The sequence below is a fragment of the Cuculus canorus genome, chromosome 13 (assembly GCF_017976375.1).
Source record: "Cuculus canorus isolate bCucCan1 chromosome 13, bCucCan1.pri, whole genome shotgun sequence".
In the NCBI taxonomy this organism is placed as follows: Eukaryota; Metazoa; Chordata; class Aves; order Cuculiformes; family Cuculidae; genus Cuculus; species Cuculus canorus.
In genome coordinates this window covers 8582646-8607160 of record NC_071413.1, presented here as the reverse complement: position 1 = coordinate 8607160, position 24515 = coordinate 8582646, and the positions used below count along the sequence as shown (strand labels likewise).

Genomic DNA, 24515 nt, shown 5'->3' with positions numbered 1-24515 from the left:
GAAAGAGTAAAGTATCCTTCACCTCTTCTGTAGCCAGGACTTTGCTTTTTTTACTAGAAGGGGCTGAATGACAGAGAATTAATGAACGTACTGACACACTGTTGATGTGGTCTAGGATGGCCATTGCCAAACTGATGACTGTTTCTCCTAACAAGTACCTGATTTAGTACACTAGGCTTAAGCAAATCATGGGCTGTTAGGACACAACAATGCCTCCTGTTCCGTTATCAGTGAAAAGTTCTGTCCTTGACTCCAGACAAATGAAAAGGTTCATGTGTTCAGCTCAGCTTCTGCAGGAGTTTTGGTATTTGTTGAGGTGGTTTTTGTCTGCTCAGGATCTTCCATTTCTCTTGCACCTTAAAAGCCATCCAGGGCTTTAACCAAAGCCAGCATTAACAGTGTGGGTTTAAGCCTTGTGAGCTCAGGATGCTTCCATAGATTTTTCCACCAAGCCCACCAGTGAGATAATTATGAATGGCAGTTGCTGAGTTTTGCTAATAAAAATACGAATAGCAGAAGAAATTCCTTTGGGCAGAAGAGTTATGTTCCATATCTTAAAAAAAAAAATCTTCTCACAAGACTTAGCATGAAAAACTGATGCTATGGTTCTGTGCAACAGGCTTGTGCAATTTCTCATACATTTTGGTTTTGTCTATTGATTCTGATGGCGCAGAAATTTCTTAATCTATTTCTGATAACATTGTGTCAAAACCAGAGACATTAAGGGGGAAAATGAGTACGTGGTTTTAACTTGAAAAACAGGCCCTGTTGGAAAGAGAACAGCAGTCCAATGGTTTCACGAGGTCACGACTGTCTTTTTGCTGTTTTGTTAAAAAGAAAGTTTCTTCTTTCTGCAGACTTAGGATGATTAATATTAATGACTTCTGGAAAAGGCCTTTCTGCCATCAGCTCTTTGTCAGAGGCACATAAGCTCTTTATAAAGGAGTGCAGCACTCCTACGGGAACACTGCTGCCTGAGGCCCCCTCCGTTTACTTGATATTGTGGTGAGGGAGGTGGGGGGAAGTTGAGTTCTCTTTTGAACTGTCCCGCAAGCTAAGTATTAAGTTTAATTTCTTTCATTGTACATATTTGGGGAATAAGGAAGAAAAGTCAGATTTCGAGCAAAACAAAGCATCTAGTTACCAGTAGTAAATTTTTTTTACAGGTAAACATATCAGGAAAAGAAGTTAACATTCCAGAAATAATGCCGTCTTCAGTCAGCACTAACTGCAAAAATCTTCTAAACACAGGCGGCAGTGACCTTTTATTTTGGTTTTTCTATTTAGGCAGTTTTGTTTTCTAAGAATCCTTTAACAATGCAATAGAAACGCTCTCTTCATCATTTAAATCATGGTAGAGTTCAACAGAACTGAAGCAGCTGGAACTTGGACAAAATTAAGATCAGTGTAATATTCACTGGAAAGGCTAAATTTTAAAGAGAAATGTGCAATTCTTGAAGGACTGTCCTTTTATCAGGAAGTACTATGGCAATGCTGATGGGTTAAGGGAAAACAACTTTGTAATTTAATATTTTGATATTAAGTTTCTCAGGATCTCTTCCTGTATCAAACTGACAGAGATGAGTGAGCTGCTAGAGACAGTGGAGACCCGCACTTAATGAAGTCTTATTTCTGTTCGTAAATATTCACAGAATTATGAGTTGCATTGTATCAGGTATTTATCATCCTACTGCAAAGATGAAATTCTATTCAAATGGTGTCAGGTATTAAAGAAATATTATTAAAGGCTAAAGTATAAAGAGTAGAATATGAATGTAATCGCATACCAAATGTCTTTGATGGATTGTTTGTTTAACCATTCAATAATGCTTGGAAAAATCATAGGTTTTATTTATGAAAACACTTTAGCTAGCTCATTCATTTTAAACAGGCATATTTTACTGTTAGGAAAATCTACAGATCTGTGCTGCTTTGAGCACTCTGCTGTAACTTGGATTAACCATTGTGCATTTTCTGGAAATGTCATTAGATATCCCAGAGTTAACTCAGAAAAGCATACCAGAATGCATTCATTTTAAAAAAAAGCATTTATTTATTGTCCAGTGGTTTATCAGTTGATCTTGGTTAGGTATATATACATTCAGGCTGGAAAGAAGAATTTTGTTTTGGAATGTGATCAAAGAATAAGATTATTCTCTGGATCATGTAGCACAAACTAGGAATAAAGGGCAGGGATAGAGAGTATAATCCCTTCAGGGAGAAGAAAGGTCAACCTAAGGACATTTGTTCCTTTCAGTGTGCTGTTGTACTTGAAATTAAAATGCTGTTTGCAGTAATACTGGGCTTCATCTTGTTAGTGATCTAATCAGTTTACTTTGAAGAGGAACCACGTATAAAAAAATTACATATTTTTACTCAGCAGTTCTGTTCCTGGGGGAAACAACTGTTAAAAATATTTACTTGTGTATTTTCATTTTATTATTTTTGCTATTACCTGTCTGTCAATACCAAGAGCACTCAGAGAACATAACTAAATCATAACTAAATTCTGCTTTCCATACTCAGTGTTTCATCTTTCAGAGCGAAAAAGTAAGTGCAGATGGAAACCATGAGACCATCACAGCAATCAGCAGCAAGAGCAATCCTCCATCCCTAACAAGATGCATAATGGTGTACATTCTGGGCTTTGGTCCACATCCCTGAGATCTAAACCACTCAACCACTTCATTCAGGCTGTATTGCTGAGGCTCATACCCCAGCTCTTTTTTGGCCTTCTCCATGCTAAAATAATGTGTGACACCAGTTTTGTAAACCTCTGTGCGAGTGAGGAGCGGCTGAAAATTATAAACATGACCGACAAGAAAATGAACTATTTCAGTAAGGAATGCAAAAAAATAGACAAGGGAGAGAGGAAGACGGCAGGTTGGGAATTTGTAACCCAAACCTTCCACTAATGGTCGGAAAAATTCAAAGTTATTTACAGGCCTGCCATCTGAAATAAAATAGGCTTGGCCTGCAGCTATGTGCTTTTTGTTGGCTTTGAGGGCCTCAGAGGCAAGGATATGAGCCTGAACTAGATTGTCTACATGTACAAATTCTACTAAACTAAGAGGATCTCCATATACAAATTTAAACAGTCCTCTTTCGATGTAACTAACTATTCTTGGAAGATGTCTTTGCTCTCCAGGCCCATAGATGCCTGCTGGTCGGAGAGCACAAGTCCTTAACACACCTTTCCCATTTCCAAGCTCAGCACCGTTTGCCTCCAGCACCTTCATCTCAGCTAAAGATTTGGTCCGGGAGTAGTGATCTGGGTGAAGGTGAAGAGGTAGGTAAGGCAGAGATTCATCCCCATTTTCTATAACCTGGCCTCCAAATACCACATTATATGTGCTCGTATAAATCAGACTCAACACTCCAGTGCTCTTGCAGGCTTGGATGACATTTTCTGTTCCTTTCACATTAACGTCTTCTATAAGTTTTCGGTTCAGCTGCTCCCTGCCAGACATTCCATAGGAAGCGATATGGAATACGCAGATTACATCTCTAAGAGCCTTTTCGACTTCAGACAGGCAACAGACATCCCCTTGCAGGAACTTTATTCCGTCTGGCATCGTTGGAAGTGGCTTCATGACATCAAAGAGAATCACATCAACTCCCTTTTGGTATATGGCACAACCTAACCTAAAACATGATAGAAACCGTATGTTACTAATCATAGCATAATGATGCATGAAACATTTCACCTGGAGGTAAGAGAAGACTATTAACTATTTTAATACTGGGGGGGGTTCTTTCATGTTTTGCTTTTTTTTTTCCCCCCGATGGAATTCTTAAATATTCAGCCATCTACTACAGGGAATATTCATCTGTAATACTTCAGGTACTGAAATAACTTTTCATGCTCCATCAATATTTTGGAGAAAAGAAGAACGGAGGGGGAAAAAGGTAGAACTGCTATAAAGTAAAATTCAGAACGTATAAATGCAGTGCTTTCAGCAGCCTTTTGAAAGAAGGCAGCTGTTAGTGTGCTTCTGTCCCCTATAGATCAGCAATAACCAACCTTTCAGATGTAAACCTGTAGCCAAAAGTTATTTTTTTTAAACCATACTGGTTTTATCTTATGGCTTTTGTACCATCCCTGTTCTGTCAGAACAATGGGTTAGTTTTTGCCATTGTTTGAAATTTATGGAGAAGAGGAATGAGCAAGCATACCTACATTTTACTTCAAGTCACAGGTAAAAGTGCAGGTGTTGACACAAAGTATAAACCTGGTATTCCTCTCTTTCTTTCCTACAACTGTTGTATTTTTATAGTGCTTAAAGGGCAAGACAGTGGAAGAAAAAGCCAAAAAGCCAAGCAGAAGTCAGATTGGTACCTTCTGATAGTTTGGTTTTTTTTCCTTCACTTGAAATTTACTTTTTGGTCTTGACTATAATCTCTCACCTATGCAAGCAGCTGTAACTCTGAAGGTAATCGGGAAGATAGTCAAGGGCTCAAAATAGGATTTTTTTCTTTACGTGGCCTGCAGAGCCATCTACACTAAAAGAAAATAGATTTCACTGACTAGGTACCTTATTAACAACCTTAATCACTGTCCATAAAAATACATTCTTGAGAGTAGAGAGCAGCTGGAGTATTTAATTTATATAGCTAAGCATGTGCACAACTCTTTGCAAGCCACAGTGTACTGTCAAAAAGATGATCTGCTACCAGTGTAGGCTTGTGCTTCAGAGCAGGCTGAAAGGCAGTGGTCTAAATCCCTGTTAGGAAGGGGAACTGACAGATAAATGTCTGCAAGTCAGTTAATGTTTACATTTGGAAACAGAAACACATATTAAAACCTTTAGAAACAGAATGTTTGTTTAAAACTGGGACACACGATGGCCAGGCACCTCCAGTTTTCCCCTTTTACAGATGAAGTTGCCTCACGAGCAGCAACCTATTGCAAAATTTTCCCAGGTTACCCAGGGAAGCTGTGTATGCCACCTCCCCGGAGGTGTTCAGTGCCAGGTTGGATGGGGCTTTGAGCAACCGGATCCAGTGGGAGGTGTCCCTACCAGGGTGTGTGTGCGTGTAACTGCATGATCTTTAAGGTCCCTCTGACCCAAACCATTCTGTGATCAGTTCTTGTACGTAGTAAGTATTTAATGCACCAACCGGAAGCCAAAATACCCGCCTCCTCCCGTGATGAGGACTGTGTCCTTGGCAGCGTGTCCTGGTTCCATCCTCTTCCCTTTGGCACTGTTTAAGGAAACTGACCTATAATACACATTGTAAACATACACATGAAAATCAGCCAGAGCTTTAATATTACTACACATTCAGTAACACACAGGTCTATTTTGTGTTTTAACGGAGGTCCCTCACTTCGCTGTCTCCGTGGCAAGGCAGAACTGCCCTCTGCCCTGTGTCCCTTAAGAGAGAGGGTGCACTTGGAGACAAAAAAATGACCGGTGTGAAAGAAGGATGAGGGGCAGATTTAGAATCACAGAATAGTTTGGGTTGGAAGGGACCTTAAAGATCATCCAGTTCCAACCCCCCTGTCATGGGCAGGGACACCTCCCACTGGGGTCAGGTTGTGCAGGCGCCCATCCAACCTGGCCTTGAAGGTCTCCAGGGATGGGGCAGCCACAACGTCCCTGGGCAACCTGTGCCAGTGCCTCACCACTCTCATCATGATGAAATTCTTCTTTTATCAAGCCTAAATCTGCCCCTCTCCTGTTTACACCCGTTGCCCCCTGTCCTATCCCCACAAGCCTTTGTGAACAGTCCCTCTCCAGCTTTCTTGTAGCCCCTTCAGGTGCTGGAAGGTCGCTATAAGGTCTCCTCTGAGCCTTCTCCAGTCCAACTCTCTCAGCCAACCCCAACTCTCTCAGCCTGTCCTTGAATGGAAGGTGCTTCAGCCCTCGGATCATCTTTGTAGCCTCCTCTGGACCCTTTCTAACAGCTCCATCTCCTTCTTATGTTGAGGATTCCAGAACTGGACACAATACTTCACGTGAGGTCTCACAAGAGATGAATAGAGGGGCAGAATCACCTCCCTCGACCTGGAGGAATTTCTTCACTGTGGGTGGTGAGGCCCTGGCACAGGTTTCTCAGGGAAGCCGTGGCTGCCGCATCCCTGGAGGTGTTCCAGGCCGGGTTGGATGGGGCTCTGAGCCCCTGACCCAGCGGGAGGTGTCCCTGCCCGTGGCAGCGGGTTGGAACTGATGGGCTTTAAGGTCCCTTCCAACCCAAACCATTCTACGAAAGCAGCAAAGCCCGGGCTGCCCTTCGCCCCCGCCCCGCGCTCTGCGCCCCGTGTCTGTCCCCCCGCGAGGGGAGCCGCTCGGGGCCCCCCCGCCCCGGTACCTGCGCCGGCAGCGCCGCGGGGCTGACGGGAAAGGCAGCTCCGGGGCGGGGCACGAAGCTGGAGGCTGCGAGGGGAGGGATCTTCTCTTGGTGGAGCGGGGGCGGTGCTGAGCCGGAGAGTGTGGGGGAAGCGTTTGGGCAACGCGCTCAGACACGCGGTGTGAACGTTGGGATTGTCCTGTGCGGGGACGGGAGTTGGACTCGATGGTCCGGGAACAGATTGCCCAGGGAGGCTGTGGCTGCCCCGTCCCTGGAGGTGTTCAAGGCCAGGTTGGATGAGGCCCTGAACAACCTCGTCCAGCAGGAGGTGTCCCTGCCCATGGCAGGGGGTTGGAATTGGGTGATCATTAAGGTCCCTTCCAACCCAAAGCATCCTGTGATCCCTGTGTGTCCCTTCTAACTGGGGTCATTCTGTGAAGATGATGGTGGGGAGGTCTGGGTGGGACGTGCGGTCTAGGCAGGAGGTGGTCTTTGGATGTCAAGTGTTGCAGTGAATGTCACTTAGTTGGGGTTTGCCGTGTTGTGCCAATTGGAGTGTCCAGATGCTGCTTTTCCCCTTCCCTTCCCCGGCGACACTTGACCAGAGCTTGGCTCTCAGCATAAGGCACTGAAAAGTGGTGAATCTCCCCTTGTCTCTGAACTCTGAGCCCTTTCCCCCTGTGTCAGCACGATCATTACTTCTCTGGGTGACCTGTTCCAGTGCATCACCATCCTCCTTGTGAAGAAATGCTGCCTTATGTCTGCTCTAAATCCGCCCCTCTCCAATTTATAGCCATTCCCTCTAATGCTACCGCTATATGTCTTTGTAAAAAGTCTCTTCCCAGCTTTTTTCTCTGCTATGTTTGTACTTCTCCCTCAGCGTGTGCCTGCAAGCACCAGCCCAGGGCTGCAAGGCTCTGCAGAGGTCTAGAACGTGCGAGAGACAAGTGGTTGAAGAGCACTTTCAGGTATTGTGGGCGGATGGGAAAGTTCTGGCCTCGCTGCTGAACACAATGATTCGAAGACATTGTGGCCACTCTCGAATAACCCACCACGTGTGGGAGAGCTGTGCCCTCGCAGCATCTCCGGGTGTGAACGTGGCAGTCCCACATCCTGGTGCAACTGTTGTGTGCCTGTACCCCGCAGCGTGCCGACAGGAGGCTGCTGCCCCTCAGCAGAGGCTGGAATGCTTTCGGCAGCAGGAAAACACTGTGCAGCAGGGGCTGACTGCAGCAGAACCGCTCCCAAGTTAAGCATCAGCAGTTCACTGCGAGCTCTCTGGAAGAGTGCCATCATAGGAAAACAATGAAGAATTAAACTATCAAAATCTGCTTTGTGGTATTTTCCCTTCTTCATTTACAGAAATTCAAGTCACTTGGGAATGTTAGAACTCAGAAAGTAGGTTCAGTGTCAAAACTACCTGAAACATGCAGGGTTCTGTTTTGTAAAACCTTGACAGAAGCAAATGCAGAACGCTGTGTTTTGATTTTGGTTGATGTCTGTTAAGAATTAAAACTAACCAGATTCTAAAAAAGAATACTGTGAGCATTAAATATGTTTTTTAGCAATGATTTCTTGGTGGTGAACCTCTGTGACTTTTGAATAGCTATTTCAAGCTTTGAGCTTGTGGTTTACATCCTGACCATGACTATGTAGATGTGCAGAGTGTCTAGTCTGGAGAGTATACTTTCACCATAGGTGATTCCTGTCAGCTGTCTGTGGGGCAGAAGAATGGGTTTGAGGCAGCTTTGAAGCATCTCTTAAAATGCTATGCAGGTGTATTCCCTGATGCGTAGGCAAATCCTTGTGTTTGAATAAGCAGCTGTTATCCTCAGGATGACATTTTGTCCTTTGAGCTTTGTGGTAGGTCCCTGCAGGACAGTTTGCAGAATTCAGACCTCTTTCTTTCTACATTCTGCCTTTCCCTGCTTTCTGCCTGGTATGTTATCTACAGGGAATGAATTGTGTCACATTATCCCATAATTAGAATAAATATTATGAATTATAATTAGAGTAAATATTATGAATATAATAAAGGTGTAGATAAGATGCTATAAAGTTTCTGCTCTTAAACGACTATCAGTTTTGTTTCATGCTATTGTAAGTAGTCCCTTTTTTTTTGGCTTCAGAGACCAGTAAGGAGAATTCATTCCTTCAAAATGGGGTGGCATCTGTGTGAAAGCTGTGGGTAAATATTGTTCTCATTTTACAGTGACAGATTTGACTTTAGAGTTTGACGCTCTCAGATCTCATCGCTTTGTGCAACCTATTTGTTCATGCTCTCATTCCTAACGAGACCCTGCTTTCCCTAAGACTTTATGGACTTTCTGAATGTATCGTAAATTCTGTATTGCCAGTAAATAAATGGAGTACCAGTTTTACTTTGTATATATGGGATTGTTTGTTTTTTAAAAATACTCATGTAAACCTGATCACCAGTAGCAATTTCTACTTTAAAGAACCAGTCATTTCAGAGCCTTGTCATGCTGTGGCATGACTTGCAGATATCCAAGCACACAGAGAATCAGACTACGTTACAGGCACCTGAAGAGATCCCATTGATACGTGGAATTGTGTGCTGGGGTACGATGTGTCAGGATAGAACCATTTGCGGTGCAAATACCATGTTATCTGCCACAACCTGAGTTGAAATGAACCTGAAATAGACTGTAAATAAAATCCTTAAATCAGCAACTAAACAGAGCAAAAGCAGCAGCTGTAGTGAACAATGCAAGTTAGAAAGAATGAGCAATGAAAACATTAATTATTCTTCCATAGCATGTTAGTTCATCTGGTTCCCTTAGCAATTTAAAATACTTACCTAGTAAAATTATTTTTGTTTTCAAAATATAAAATGTGCCAAAAATACTGTCTTAGGAAGCAGGGCAATATTTCATCTGGGGAAATAAACCTTAGTCTACTGCTTTTGTATTGTTTGATTAATTTCTGTATTATTTGATTTCTTTTTGGTGTTAATTAATTGTGCTTTTTTTTTTTTTAGTTGAAGAATGGGATAGGGAGAAGAGAATGAGACTTAAAACTAGCTCAGAACCAACAACATTGGTGGTTTACTAAAACATATAAAAACATTTGGTCATAGTACTAAAGAGGTGAAAGTAAATAAAAACAATAGTCTGAATTTTATTCTTGACTTTGATACAGGTCTGAGTGATCTTTATAAAAGCAATTTCCGTTCTGCAACGAAAGTAACATTGTCCTTCTTCACTGCCCAAGGTTGTGGTGGTGCTTGTTTCATTTGTGTTTCTGAAGCTCAAATTTGAGGTGCTGTACAAATATTCATAACTCAGGATATCAAACAAGCTGCTCAAACTTTGGCTGTTTTCAGCGCAATAGTTCAGGTTGGTTGGAAACACCAATCAGTTGCTAATGGAATCAGCTTCTTAATACGTTTGGATAATTTCTTTTGTATGTACCTATTCTTCAATGCTACCTGAGAGAGGATGCTGTTATACCGTAGTGCTGATGTAGCGCAAATATCTGAGATCATTAGTAGTGATGTTATATTTGATGTTATGGTACCAGATCTTATGGCCGAGTTACCAGGCAGGTATTTCATGCAATATATGTGCACTGTATGTTGTTAACAACAGGATTGTGCGAGTCAGCTTTCTTTCCAGATTGCTGTTCACAGGTCAGGACAACCTAGGCTCAGTAGTCATGCCTCGATTATCTTGAATTTTATGGGTGGGTTTCACTGTGTTTCACATCTTTGGTACATTAGTTACGAAAAATCATTAGTATGAAAGACACTGAAAATGTTTTGAATTACTTTTGCAGGGATTCTTAAAGAACAAGCTTGATTCTGAGATGTCTATTCAGCATAATGAAGTGATGCCTGTATTCTGCAAAGTCATCAGAAAGGAACTTCTTTTATCTTTTATAATCTTAAAAAATGTGGATTATTATGTGTTCAAAAGTAACATTAAGTTATTTTTGCTATAAGGAAGGGAAGAAAGAAAGTTTACATTTTTTTTAGGATAAGTGAATGTTTAGAGCACAGGACAGAGAATAACCTGTGTTCTCACCTTTTTATGTTGATGACAAATAGCTATTTGTGGTCTGTGTGTCCCTTTGGGTACTCGGCAGGGCACATCGATAACTCACTTTTCAAAATGAGTGGATATTAGTCTTCTTAACCTCCATGGAGCTCAACAGAGTCTCAAGAGACTCTTAACAGCCCATTCTAAGCATTTCAGTCTAGTTATCTAAACTAAGTGGTTGCTCCAACATTATTGATCTGAAGCTCCCATAAGCCTAGGGATTTTTTTAAGTTGTAATTTGACCTGATGTAATGCCTGATGTTCTGGAGTGCTAATACCTGTTTGCAAAACGTGTTTCAAACTTATTTGTACTTAACAGAATAAAAGGCTGTCATCCAAGATAACTGTGTCACCTTAGAGGTAAAAAGCCATATTTTAGTCCATTGTGTAACTTTACTTCATGAATAATTTTAGTAGTGCAGAGAGGGACACAGGACTGCAAGGGCTAAAGGGCTGAGCCTCTTTGTACCTGAAAGGATTGTATGTTTTAAAAGCTAGTACATTAAGGAACTCTTATGAAAAGACTAGCAAAATAGTCTTGAAAAGAGTTGCAGATGTTTTTGCTCTCAGAGTGAGGGAGGACAGGCTTTGGAATGCTATGCTGAATGTTTTTGATTCAGTTACTCAAAGCAAACCTCCTTGAAAGTTTAAATAGGCAACAATTTCAGAAGGTAATAATATAGTTATGTTTCAGTAATTGTCAGATTTAGTTTCAGGTGTGATAGATGTGCATCCAGCTACTCCTATTTACCACATTGATCATGAGGGATGGCTTCCATGTTGTAGTAATTTGTAATTTCATTCAGCTATCTATAGGTTTACAGAAATCTTACCCTTTTAGCTAGCAAAACCGAGATGCGGTCAGTCTGCTGTGAATCATTGACACTAATAACCGAATATCCAGTTGATGGTTGAAGATGTACTACTTTGATCTTTTGGAAGGATCTGAAGGGTCTTTCAGCTTCACAGGCAGCTAATCATGTGCTCTGCCATATGTAGAACAAGCTAGAGGCAAAATGTGTTCTTTATGTTTTGTACTGTGTTAATTTTCTGTCTGGGAATAAGGAATCCGAAGGTAGTGGTGGTGAGGATGAGAAGAGATGTGTCAGCAGGAACAACAAAGCCTGAATTTGTTGTAGAATTTCTTCTCGGTGAAAGCTGTATTTACTGGGGTGAATAGAAACATATTTGTTGAGGAAATGTCATCCATCTTCACACTTACTTCTGGTGCTTTCATATTCATGATACTGTCTTCAGGGTCTAGATAGGGATCTCCCATTTCCAGGCACTTAGAACAGCCAGAATGCAGAACAGAAACTGGCTTAAAAGTGATACTACCCAATTTAGTTCTGTAATTATCCTGAAAAACATTGCAAAAAATTACATAACTTTGCAGAGGAAAGATTAGGTAAGAGTTTGAACATGTAAGTAGGGGAAAACAACCTCTTGCTTCAGCTGTGTTTAAATTAGATAACTTCTATAAGGCTTACTTAATTGTATCTTGGTATTTACAACAGCACAGTGTTCTTATGAATTTGTGATGGTATTTATTCTGTTCCACAAAACTGATGACTCTAGAATTCAGAATTCATAAGTATTTTATTATGGCCTGATATGTGACTTAATTCTGAGCTATTTCAAATCAAACGGTTTTGACACAAAAAGGAGTTTTCCTTTGAAGTGGATTTCTTCAGAACCAAAAATTTGTCAGGTTGAAGGCATTTGGTCAAAACAAAATAAAACCCTTAACTCTGCAGTGGGGCAAAGTTACTGAAGTTTCAAAGAGGAGATAGCTATAATGTGCATTCTTCAGTTCAAAAGCCTTATTCGGACACATTTTGTCCTGGAATGGTAACATGAAGAAAGAACGCGTTCAAAGTGGGAGCTGTTCAACTGGGAGTATAAGCGTACCATAACTTAATTTATTGCAAGATATTCTTGCTCTTAGTTTTCATTCCACTCAGCAGAAGTTGTGGGTGCAGCACCTGGTTATAACTAATTTTGGATTTTTGCTACTTTTTACAGAGAAGCAACATCTGAATAATGGGGGGAGTCAAGTATACGATCTTTTGATTCTTACAGTGAAGAAATTCTGACTGAGCTTTGCATTTAAAGTGTGGCTTCTTTATCTTCTAGAAAGTAGCCCAACTGAAACAGAATTTGTGCCAGTTGAAAATGCTGTGTTAATTCCAGGACATAAATCAGCTTAATTATTTGTTCATCCTAGGAACAACCCTAACTATACTATGACTATGACTATGACTTTAACATGGAGCAATCAAACATGAAATGCATTATGAACAAACTGTATAAACAGAAATGTTCTTCTAAATGACTTAAAAGAACAACGTGTTCTAGTATAATGAAAATTTCTTGAGTATAATACGTAATCTTCAAGTTACAAAAAAACCTCCAAACTAGTTTGTACCTAAGGAGTTCTTTATGCTCCAGCTGAATAAAATGGTATAGAGGAAAATTACTTGCATAGTCAATTTAGATATTCAGCTTTAACAATTTAAATTATTATTATCATCATAAGAATGCCTGTTTTAGCATGTCATTTTAACACTTTCCAAGAGAAAGCATTATCTAGTACAATTCTCTCCCCAAGTTTGTCACTGACATTGCCAGAGTTCCTTTGCCCTTTCAAAAAATACTCTGGGAAAGCCTGGGAATGAAGTTTGAGTGGCCAGTGAGCGTCCCTTGAGTGCCATGTTGTTAACAATAAAGCCAAATAGAGATCACTATTTGTGTTTCTTGTGTAGTTTTGGTCCTGGCTCCTTTCCCTGCCCTCATAAATAAAACTAATCTCTGCTAGGAACAGGCATCAACTAAAGCAGGCAGTTAATCACACTTAGGCAACATGCACGTTATTAGTTTGTCTGGCAGAGTTGTCCCACCTCCTGCGATCTTTATCTGTTTATGAAGAAAATGCGTTCCATAAATGTATTTAACAAACCAAAATTTCTCACAGTTTTTAAGTGAGTTTAAGAGAATATATTATGCAGCCAAACTCTCCTTGTGACTTGTTCACCTCTTCAATAAGATTTTGTCAGCAATGGACTTCTCATCGTGTTCTGAAGTTTATTAACTTCAAGAGGATTTCAAAGTTGGGATGACTCTTGCGAGAATAGGCTATAAACATTTTTCCCGCTTAGGTAGGAAACTTATTCCCCTTATTATCTCTGGTAAGAAATGAAGCAGTCCAACCAGCACTGAATAAAGAGGTAGGCTTCTTAATTCCTGTAGATTATGCTTTAAGAAGGGGTCTCAGTTATCATCTACTGCCACTGAATTCAGCTTTTACAGGTAATCTCAGTGCAATATTACATAATTAATATGTTCTATAATTTAGACTTCTTAAAATTAGAGTTATTAGATTATTTGAGTAATTAGATTTAACAGGTTGACCACTAGGTGCTTCTGGCCATAATAGCTGAAGTTAATATCATGTTCTGATATCTTGGGGTGAAGGTGCTGTGGATTATGAAATTTTAATTTACTTTCTCATTTTATGAAATAAAAAGAGGAATATTTAATATAAAAATTAAGGTTAAATTAAACATATATATATGGAAATACCACAGAATTTACTTCACGCGTAGAGGCTCTAGCTTGTTTAGTGCATCATGCTGAAAGGCCGCACAACAGCACTCTAAGAAAGGCTGCCAAGTAATTTTTTTTCCTCTGGTGCATGTGTTCTGAGGCTGCATTTGCAGCCTTTGAGTTGTGACTGTTGTATTTCTGTGGCACTTCCTGACGTCTCTGGGCCGTTGAGCTGACCAATTTTGACTCTTAGTAGGTGAATGGTACTGTTGTAGGCAAGGTGCCACATGTAAACCTTTAATATCATTCAGCTAAGTCTTCATGTTCCTTTGCTGTAGGTACTGATTTTATAAAAGCTTCATGTGTCCTCTGGCACTTCACAGACCTTAGAGATTACAAAGAGACTTCTTTATAACCACACACAAGTCCGCAGTGGAATTTAAAAGAATGGATGAAAATAATTGTTGCCACTTCTTAAATTTTCATTAAAAGTCTGTCTTTTCCTCGTAATATTCTAGCTTGCATTGCTGTAAACATAAACTTTCATTTTAATGGATAATTTGTAGACTGGATCCCTCTTTGTGTGATGTGTTACTGTGCATGCTGGGCTGTGATTTAGCCTCATGAGGTTGCAATAGCTGTTTAACAAGCTGACAAAGTTTCACAGAACCTAAAGTACCAGTTTTAAAGATTACATTATTTTTAACTTGTCCTGTGCCTGGTGATCTTAAGGGTCTTTTCCAACTTAAATGACTCTATGATTCTTAGTCCTAAAGATACTCATCTGCCTCAGCTGAGGCTCAGCTTTCTACGTTCTCCATTCTGTGACACACCTCCTCTCTGACATCTGTTGTTTAAATCCAAAGAGTTTTGCGTGGAGTATCCTTTCTCAAAAGGAATATGGTGAGTGGCAAGAGTCCCGTTCAACTCTTTCTAACTGGATTTAGATTCAAAGAAGATGTATGAAAGATGAATAAAAAAGCTATGAACAAGGGGCCAACAATTCCTGCCAGAATGGCAGCGCACAGGACTGAAGGAGTTCTGCAAAAGAGCATCCTGTAAAGAACTTCAGCTGATTATTTTCCAACGCATTCTAGCTGAATGTGGCTCTGTTGCAGTTTGTGCCTGAGTGTAGATGTGAGATTTGAGACCTGTTCTGCTGGCAAATTGGTTCAAATCTGAACACATTGTGCCTTCAAAAAACAAGAGTAAGTAGGAAGAGCTTCACATTTAGAAATTTTAGACTGCTGCCATTTAAAAAAAAATTATTCTGAGTAATTATGCTTGTGTTTAGCACTACTGAGGTTTAGCTTATGACAACAGATGTGAACCAAGTGGGGACATCAGGAAAAGTGAATAGAAGAGGAATGATCTTGTGTGTAGAAAAGCCTTCTCTGGCTCACACTAGTGAGGCCAGGTGTGTCAACTAGCAGTTCCCCGTGGGAAATGTCCTCATAAAATAACGTCTTTTATTTAGGCCTTTGTCATAATTTTCTTGGATTAGGAATATCGTGTTTCTTGGCCTTCTTTGTAAAAGCATTTTTTCTCATTCGTGTCTGTCTGTCTGTCTACATGTGTATGTTTTTATCTTCTACACTTGTTTCCCATTCAGCAGAGAGATGCAAACACCCTCTCCTGATGGCCCTGCAATTCCATTCTCCAGTGCCCACTCCTTATTTTTTCAGTTAATCGTCTTCTCACTTTTTCGCATGTTTCTCTCAATTCTCCAGAGGAATTCTGTATAAGCATCTGAAGTGTGATTCACTGCTGACCTTTATACTGTGTTGTGATGTCTATAAAACATTATTTGATGTTCTTTATTTTACTTGTTCTCAAAGAGCATTTCGTCTCAAGCTGATCGCTCGTGACGGCAGAATCAAGCAGCAGAGTCTGGGAATGAGTGCCATGATACAGGAGTTTTCACCTTTGATTTTTTTTGACTAATTATAAGATTAACCTCTCTTTCCTTCAGTTCATTCATGTGTACTGTGGGAACAGTATTAGAGCATTTATGATGTCTAAGTGCTTAAATATTCCTGAGGGAAGGGAGCACCGTTTAAAGAGAGATCATGCCAGCGTAGTCAACATACCTCTTTCCTCTCTGTTTCCTGCATCTAGAGGTACTAAAGGCTACTTCATTCTTTTCCACTTTTCCAAGTTGAGTGCCTCATTTCTATTTGCCATTTTAAATATATCTGTGGGGATCAAAGACTGATAGATGAACCAGTTATCAGCAATTAAGCATACAGATGCAAAATTATACTCCTAAGTACACAGTTTCCATGTTTTAGACTCCTGTAATATTTTAAATTTAATTTGAATTCAGTTTGTGAACTTTGGCCAGTATCTGCTGATTTCCTTCACTACGACGTGTGGTCCAGTTTTCGTGACTGCTTTGAAAGCCCACTGCCTGCTTAGAGTCATTAAATAGCTTTCTTGTGAACCCTTTCTCCTTAGTTTGCACAACTCATTTTGAAATGGCATTGTTTAATTGAAAGTAGTAGTAATCAACTCTTCTTTGCAAGGTAGGAACTTTTATATGACATTGAAAATCTAATTTTAGCAGCACAAAGATATATTTGACATGAGCTTTTACTTTATTTAAAAATAAAATAAAAGCCTAGTTGAAAGGAAGCAAAAATTGCTCCTAGGCTGGTGCTTTTAAATCCTAGTTTCAGTCCATAAATTTGATTGTAGAGTTAAATTGAAAAACCAGAATATTTAACAAGTAGCATAAAAATCTTCAAGAATTGGAGATGCTCTCTGCTTTAAAATGTTAGAACTTGGAAAAAAGGAAATTGAAAACACATACGAGCTTGTTATTAGCAGTAATCGAGATCTAAAAGCCATCTTGGATGCTTGTGCGTGTCTTTTTAAAGTTAATAGAAATTGTATCATGTATCTGAGACCTTTCCTAAAAACGTGTGTCTGGAATAGTTGCTAGGCATGAACTATCTAATTATATTCCTCCTCCTCGTTACAATATAACTCCTGTAACTTTTATCATCTCTAGGTTGATTCAAAGTGCTGTCAAACAGTTTACAAAAGTATTTGCCCTTCAGTTACTAGTAAAAATGTGATTCAGCAGTGAGTAAAACTAGCTGCCTTCTGGTGGCCATTTGCATCCAGTGTTCCAGTTTAGTTCCCAGAGACAATATTTCAATGTGGATGTGATACCCTAACTTCCATCCCTAATGGAGAGAGAAAAAATATACCTTGTCATAGAGCATGAGTTCTTCTAACACTGCTGTAATTATGATGGGTTAAGAGCGTGGGCTGTAGATAGATGTTAATTTTAATAATTGTGTCCCCAATCTGCCCACATATATATATATGTAAATATAAATATACATAAATATAAAAATCCCAGGGACAAAGCACAGAACCTTTATACCATCTGACATTTTTGACAAGTTCTTCAGAATTATTCTGTCTAGGATCCACTATGCTCAGCTTAATTATGGAAAGGCTGCATCTGTGTTCAAAGCTGTTGAGAGAGAAAGAAGAAAGTAAAAATGTCCGCTAGGTTTGATTAACTGCTTTCAGCTTGATGGATAAAGACAGATGGTTACTAGTTATTTTTCCTTAATGGATTTTGGAGCTCCATTTGTTAGATGAATTAAAGTTATAGGTCCCAAATCTGCCTTTGAAGCTACGCCTGCATAGCCTGTAGCAATTCTACCAAATTTCGCATGCATCCAAGAGAAAGGTTTTCACTATGGCTGTTATATATGTTGGTAAAAAGCAGTTTTGAAATGAAAACTAAAATTCAAGTGATAGTTTACAATATTAATAAAACAAGTTACAAACTGTGCATAATTCAGAAAGGAATCCCCTGCAAGGGATGATTAGTGTGAATTGTCTGTGCAGACTTATTCCCCATAAAGTCTGTTCCTGTTCAGGTATGACCTCCACCTGGAGCTTGGCAATATTTTAATAGAGACTTTAAACTTGGAGAAGTTCATTAAAGTTGCACTTGATAGTTTTGTTGGCTGGAAAGAGGAGTAAATAGTTTTATGGTGTAGGTTCATTTGCATGAATCTTTTAGCACATCTCAAATCCAGGTGGAGGAGGTCTTTAAGACAGGGTCTAATTCTACAGATATGCGCGTTTAAATACATGGGTATGAATATTTCTGTCCTTTACTTGTGTATTCAAATCTGTGTTTAGTTTTTAGGGTGTTTGTAAGGGTCTGTGATTCAGGCTCTCAGGGTACGTTCAGACCTAATGGGTATCGGGACCGTTATTCAGCAACCTATTAAATGATCTATCTAGTTTTATCTGGGGATAGTCTTAGTGATCTTAATGGGAGTAGTTGTGCTTACGTCTAAATAATTTTTGAGTCAGGGGTTAAGGTTACTGTACGATATAAATTGTCTAAAGTGGAAAATGAAGAGAAACCAACAACAAAAGAAGTCACTGAGTATACAGATTTTTCCATAGTTGGTGAATTGCCTAAAGAAAAAATACCATTCAACTAAAACACTACCTGCCATAGAATCATCAACCACCCTTCCCCCAGATCCTGAAAGAGACCTTGAGAGGTCATCTAGTCTGTCCCTTTGCTCCACAGTAGGATCGTCTCTCACTAAGTCATTCCTGACAGAGAGCTGGTCTCGCTGGCAACGTTCGAACATGATTGCGGCAGTTTACAAGCAGCCCAAACATTGCTGGAAAGTGATGGGAACGCCCTTCAGATCAGCAGCATTAAGGGAGAAATCGGTGACATTCAGTATGTAGCAAACACACATTCAATCAAGATAATAATGTAAGTCATTGATTACACACAGACTGAGGTCACGACTCCTCAACAGGAAAAATACATGGCTTCACCATTTGGAAGCAAGGGATTTGTCCTTCAAGTGGCATAAAACAGAATGCGTTCAGGGCAGGTGACACTTTGTCATGGTTGATCGCTTAATGCTTTTTGAATCATTGGTTATTTTTCATTTCATTTTGCTACAGTTTTCATTTCAAAGTCTGGCTGATGTAACTGTGAGGAGAACCTAAAAATAAGTGAATTCTGTTTATGAGAGTCGGAGAGGTTTTTGAGTGTTTGCAGATGGAAGGGGAGGCATGTCACAGATGTGCGTAGTTAATCCAAGTGATGATGAGGAGATCCTACCACTCATTCTGTTTCATCCTCTTTGCAGAACCTATGCTCAGAGGTCAGATACATGTTCTGCGGCTCCAAGTTGTATGGGATGTTTTTTTAATGTTGCCACTATCTACGATGGCTAACAAGTCATGTTGATTCCTTTACTTTGAAGGGACTGTTTTCTGGGGGCCAAAGAGAGAAGTGAGGCTATTCTTGGAGCTGAGGATGGATAATATTGGTCAGTGTCTAGATTGCACTTGAAGGTCTCATTAAAGATGTGTATTTATGCTAGCTGCAGGGTAGCTAGCATATTGATTAAATATTTATAAGGGTGCTATAGGGCCTGGATTTCAATGGGAACTAATAATCTTCCACAGATACCTGGAGTCCCTGGTGAGCTGGGATTGCTGAAGTCTGCATTTACATCATTACTGTTACCTGTCTTAGCTACTCAATTTGTCTATCCATGCTTTAGTCAGACTTTTGATTACCACGTATGCCTGATTTTCTGTTTGCCTCTACATTCATGTTGCTGTTTATGAATTTAGCTATGGCAAAAATGATTTTGCGTAGATAATACCTAAATATTTGAAAACATTTTGTGGTCTACTAGTAACATGTGTGGAGAAGGTCAGATGTAGAACAGATGTTTCTCCAGCCTGCCATTGTTTGGAGACATGCAGGAGGAAAAGTTACAGAAAGATGATGCAGAGGTGTATCTTTTTCTGATGTAGATACGGTCTTATATGACTTGTGGTTAGGAGAAAACATCTAAAAGTGAGGCAGGCAAAATTGCAGTTATATTTCAGGACCTGCAAAGAAATGAGCAGACTGTGGGCAAGGAAAATGTGGAAATCTTTTGTGTTCTGGGCACATAGGTGCTACCATTAACTTTAGAGAGACAAAGCTGTAGAAAATGGAAGATGTAATAAAACTCAAGTTGGAAAAACAGACTAATATTACAGTCCACGGTATAGTTTGTATCTTTATTTCTCCTTTATTGAGGCATCACTGTGCTGTGCTTGGTCCTAGGCAGGGCTGGAATTTCACTCTAAATGAGCCAAAGGAAATTTGCTGTCAGAGAAGAGGACTAAGAGAAACTGATATCTTTTTTTCTCCAACACTGATAGTTCTGTGAAAGCTGGTTAATGTTATCAGATGACAGGAGACAGACAAGTAAGTGTAATTTCTCAGGAGGATAACCTAAGGATGATACCTGGCTAACTTCCTAAAGAATACCTGATTGCCTTCAGGTTTTCTGGTTCTATCCTCTTTTTGGAAAGTAATGTCAATTGGGTTGATAAAAAATGACTTATTTTGGAAAGAGTGCAATCCACTTTCAGCTGTAGCTGAAAGCCTCGAGATCCATACGTGTCTGGAGAGTTAGAGAAGAAAACCTCCCTTGCAAATACAAAGGAGTGCTCATCATATTAATGATTTCTCTGATTTAAGATGTTTTGTCTATTGCAGAAAATTTACAGTGGGTGATTAGAGTTCACGTAAATACCAAGACACAACTTACAGCCCATGGCTATATTTCATATGGCATGTTATTATGAGGTCTGCTGCTTCAAAGACAGAGCTACTGCCAGCATTGGAGTCATATGAGAACTGCAGGCTGCAGTTACCTCTTTTGAAAATCATATAATGCCAAGGTGTGTATTGCATGGGTACCTGCCAAAAGGATGTACAGGTCCAGTTTGGCCATCAGTACAGAAGCTCATCTCTTTGAGATTCTTACGATTGATAAAATAATGGGAGAATTAGCTGAGGAAGTAATTTTTATTGTTATTAGCTTTTGTTAGAATTTAATATTCAGAAATGGTGAACTATAGCTGTTTCTTTACTTGTGAGTGATCTTCAGGAATTGCTGTCTATCTCTCAATTTACAGTCTTTATAGTTACTATATTTCTAAACCCAAAATCTCCAGCGTCCTAGAGGTAAAATATACTCAATTTTCTTTATGGGAGACATACTTTATTGGACAAGAATTCTTTTCCCTAAGAGCCTGTTAAATAAATAATTTGAAGACAAAGCAGAGGTTACACAGCCTTATTTTCGGTTGCAAATGATCTTTTTTCCCCCCTTATTCAGTACAGGCCTATGAGCTCAGAGAGCTTAATTCACAAAGGTACTTGACTGCATTCCTAGCTTTAGGCAGTCAAATATGTTTGCTCTTTTTACTGGGACAATTCATATGCTTCAAGTTGAGTGCTTGAATAAATAACTGACCGAAGGAAGAGGAATATCTCAACCTTTGTATAGAAATTCACTAGTATGTGTAAGAGCAAAGTCTGTTTGCCCAAATGAATTTTGTGTGTGCAAGTTCAATAGTTTCTGTATCCAGGACTTACAGCCCAACAAGTGCTTGTCAAGCCATTAAGTGCACCAAAATCTAAATGTAGGAAGGTGTTTATATATTCTCAGAAGCTGTAGTAAATCAAAGCAAATAATTATGTATTTTTTCTGCCCATATATTTATTTGCAGATAAGAATATTTTTTTCTGTCTTAGTTGATTCATTTGTTGAAACGGATTCCAACCTATTTTCTGCTGAAATTATTTTCCAAGAAAAGCCTTGTAGCCAAGAATCTCTGTAGAGAATTTGAAATGCAGTTACCCTATCCAAGCCACAGCAGCACACGAAGCAGGGGCTCTCAGGAGCAACAGTCACTGCATTGCACTGCTGAAAGACTCTGAATCAGCAAACAAAATAGAGCAAAATGGATAACTGAAAAGTTCTGTAAGAAATTCTAGTCTGAACAGAAAAACAAATATGTCACTGGCAGAGGAAGCTGACATAGAGATTGGATATGTAGAAAAGATGGTTTATGCTTCTAGGAAATATAATTCATGTTGCAGCTGGAACAGAAGAATATAAATGGAAAGCAAATGTTGGATATGGCACATGGTACCTCTGGATGAAGGGAAAGTACTGAGAGGAAAACTGTGGACTAGTAAATTACTGAAAAGAAAGCACATGAGAAATATGGTCAAAAAAAGTGAAAAACAGTGCAGAGAAAGGTAGCAGAGACATGCTGAAGGCTTTGTGGTGAACTGGAAGCTTCTACTATGCTGGAAAGTCACAGAGGCTTTCAAAAAATATGCAGCAGGTAAACTGCTGAACCAGAAATGGAGTCATGAAAAGCAAAGACAGAAGAGTGCTCCTTAGCTGGATAGAACAGAAAAAGTGTGTGGTGGTGCTTTCAAAGAAGTTGTGAACAGGCTCAGTTTCACCAAGAAATGGGAGAACTTGAACGTTTTTCCTTTTCTCGTGTTAAGAGCAGACATTGAAAGCACAGGCTGCAGCCATCGTGGTGAGAAACATAGGGCCAGCAAGACATGACAAGATGGAATCTTAAAGAAATGGGAAGGCGGTAAATTAAAATCTGTGAAGAACTGGTTGTGCCCAGAGAATGAGAACATGGAGTCAACGAGTGGATGTTTATGGAAAAGATCCTACACATTGGAGAGTTGTCCCTGCATTGTCCTTTGCAGTGATACTACACCGGGTGAAAGATGCCATTAACTGTAGCGCTCAGAGAAAAACGTGCTGGATTTGGATTCAAGAGACGGTGTAGAGATTTGCCATTCATGCTGAAGATCACCATGGAAGGAACATTCTCCATGAACAACACCTTCTTTTGCCTTTGCTTTAATTGACTTTCAAAAGTTATCACTTATCATGACAAGGCTTACCTGGTGGGGTACGCTGGAGATCTACAAAGTCCGTTTGAGAAACATCAGAAGCGTGCACAGATTTCAAAGTGCTTATTGAGGGTAAGTAATCACACAATGGAAGAGTTCAGCCAGGAGGCTGGTCTGAATCGTTTCTTTGCTGCGATTTGGCATTAGCGTGGGCTGACTGTATAAGCAGTGTTCAGGCTTCGGTATAGAATATATAGAGTGCCAGGGCAGAAGGGGATGGTGCACTGAGTTATTGTCTAATGGCTCTGAAAACCTGAGGAGAAAGACAAGTGGAGAAAGCCAAGCTTAGCTCAAAATCAATTAGCTCGAATCCATTCTCCTTATAAGTCAGATGTCATGTTGAAATAACATCCTGGTTGTTTGGAGAAGCCGCAGTTTTGCCAGCAGAACTACTAAGAAAGAGGTAAAGTATCTGTTGGATGAGTGGAAATCTTTAAGAAGAAATCTTAACGAAGGCTAGAATTGACCTCGAGACCACCATGCTAATAAAAGAAGAAGCAGCAAATGGCAAGGAGAAGTGAAAATAGTTTACAGGTTGTGTACCAGTGGGAGGATGGCTGAATGAGTGTTCACTATAGTCATGAATGACAAGCAGACCTCGAGGGTAATGTTCCTTTAAGAAAGTGACTTCATCTGTAATGTAAGCTATGTCTAGACATATGTAAACATGATCACTGGCTATAAAAATGTATATTCAACAGATTTGTCATTCTATAAAACCCCAAACGAATAATGGAATGGAAGTATGTTTGTATCCCATGTTAGGTTTGCACTCTGCACTTCAGCCTTCCAGCCTAAAATAAAATAGGTCAGAACTAGATTTTCTTTTGGAAAACCAGCTACTTCTTGTTAGCTGGTTGTGTGGTAACTTACACTCGTCTCTCAAACCAATTAGCAGGGATTTTAAAATAGGGTTAAATGCTCCTAAGTTGTATTTAAATAGTTTTAGCTGGATGGATTTTAAAATATTGTTTTCTAATTGCTTAAATAACTTTCAGAGTACACCACAGCAGATGTCACACCTCTCAAATATAGTTAATCAATTCCTTTTTTTTTTTTTTGTCAATGTGCTGGGTGTTGAACCAGTGATTCCTGTCGAAACTAAGGTGTATGTTGTTACTGAAGGTCAACGAAAGACTTGGTCTCAGGTGTGTTACATGTGTTTGCTTAACGAAGTGCCCTTAATAGCAAACCAGCAATCACCCCTTCCCAGCCTCCTAGACCCCTCTGAATGTAATAGTCACTGGATGTGGAGTAAGTAAAGAGCCAAAGGTGTGCACTAAAGCAGGGAAGGTCATTTGGGGCTTTTTGTTGAAAGAGGAGGGTGGCCAATGTGCGATAAAGCCCAATGCTAACCACATGGTTTGCTCTACAGAGAGTAAATAGCCCTGTTCTGACTAATTCTTGTCACTGCCCATCTAAAAACAGTTCCACTGAAACAACACCCTGCGTTTTTAGGCAGGAAATTCCAACTGTTTCCCATAAAGGAAACTGTTCTTTTTTTTCACTGTCTGGTAAAATACGCTTTGAACATATAAAACGTATAGCAGTTAATTTCCTCCTGAAGGCAGCGCTCGCTACGTCCCAGTCCATTCTGAGTGCTGTCAATCATTTTCTAGCCAGCATATTGTTCAGAAGGTGGAGCTGTCAGGCAGAAGGAGTAAAAGGTAAGCAAAGGAAAGCCTCTGATTCTTGCTGATGTGGTGTGAAGGGTAAATGAGATTATGTCAAACCTTTAAACGGAGTCCCCTTTCTCTGCCCCACCCCCTGCTCCTATATAACATGCACTGCAGTTAGCAACACCTGCT

At 39.9% G+C, this 24515-nt stretch overlaps 1 protein-coding gene across 2 annotated transcripts; it reads right to left on the bottom strand.

Annotated features, from left to right (window-relative positions):
- Positions 1-1359: 1359 nt before the first annotated feature.
- Positions 1360-6369, bottom strand: SDR42E1 (short chain dehydrogenase/reductase family 42E, member 1). 2 transcript variants are annotated; one of them, XM_054078670.1, is made up of 3 exons: positions 6316-6339; positions 5122-5205; positions 1360-3645 (listed from the first exon to the last, which is right to left on the bottom strand). In XM_054078670.1, the coding sequence occupies exons 2-3, from the start codon at positions 5187-5189 to the stop codon at positions 2538-2540; spliced, it is 1176 nt and encodes a 391-aa protein (XP_053934645.1). In that variant the 5' UTR covers positions 5190-5205; positions 6316-6339; the 3' UTR covers positions 1360-2537. The 2 variants fall into 2 exon arrangements, with proteins under 2 accessions (XP_053934645.1, XP_053934644.1); XM_054078669.1 differs by having other exon boundaries at positions 1365-3645; positions 5122-5223; positions 6316-6369.
- Positions 6370-24515: the final 18146 nt, after the last annotated feature.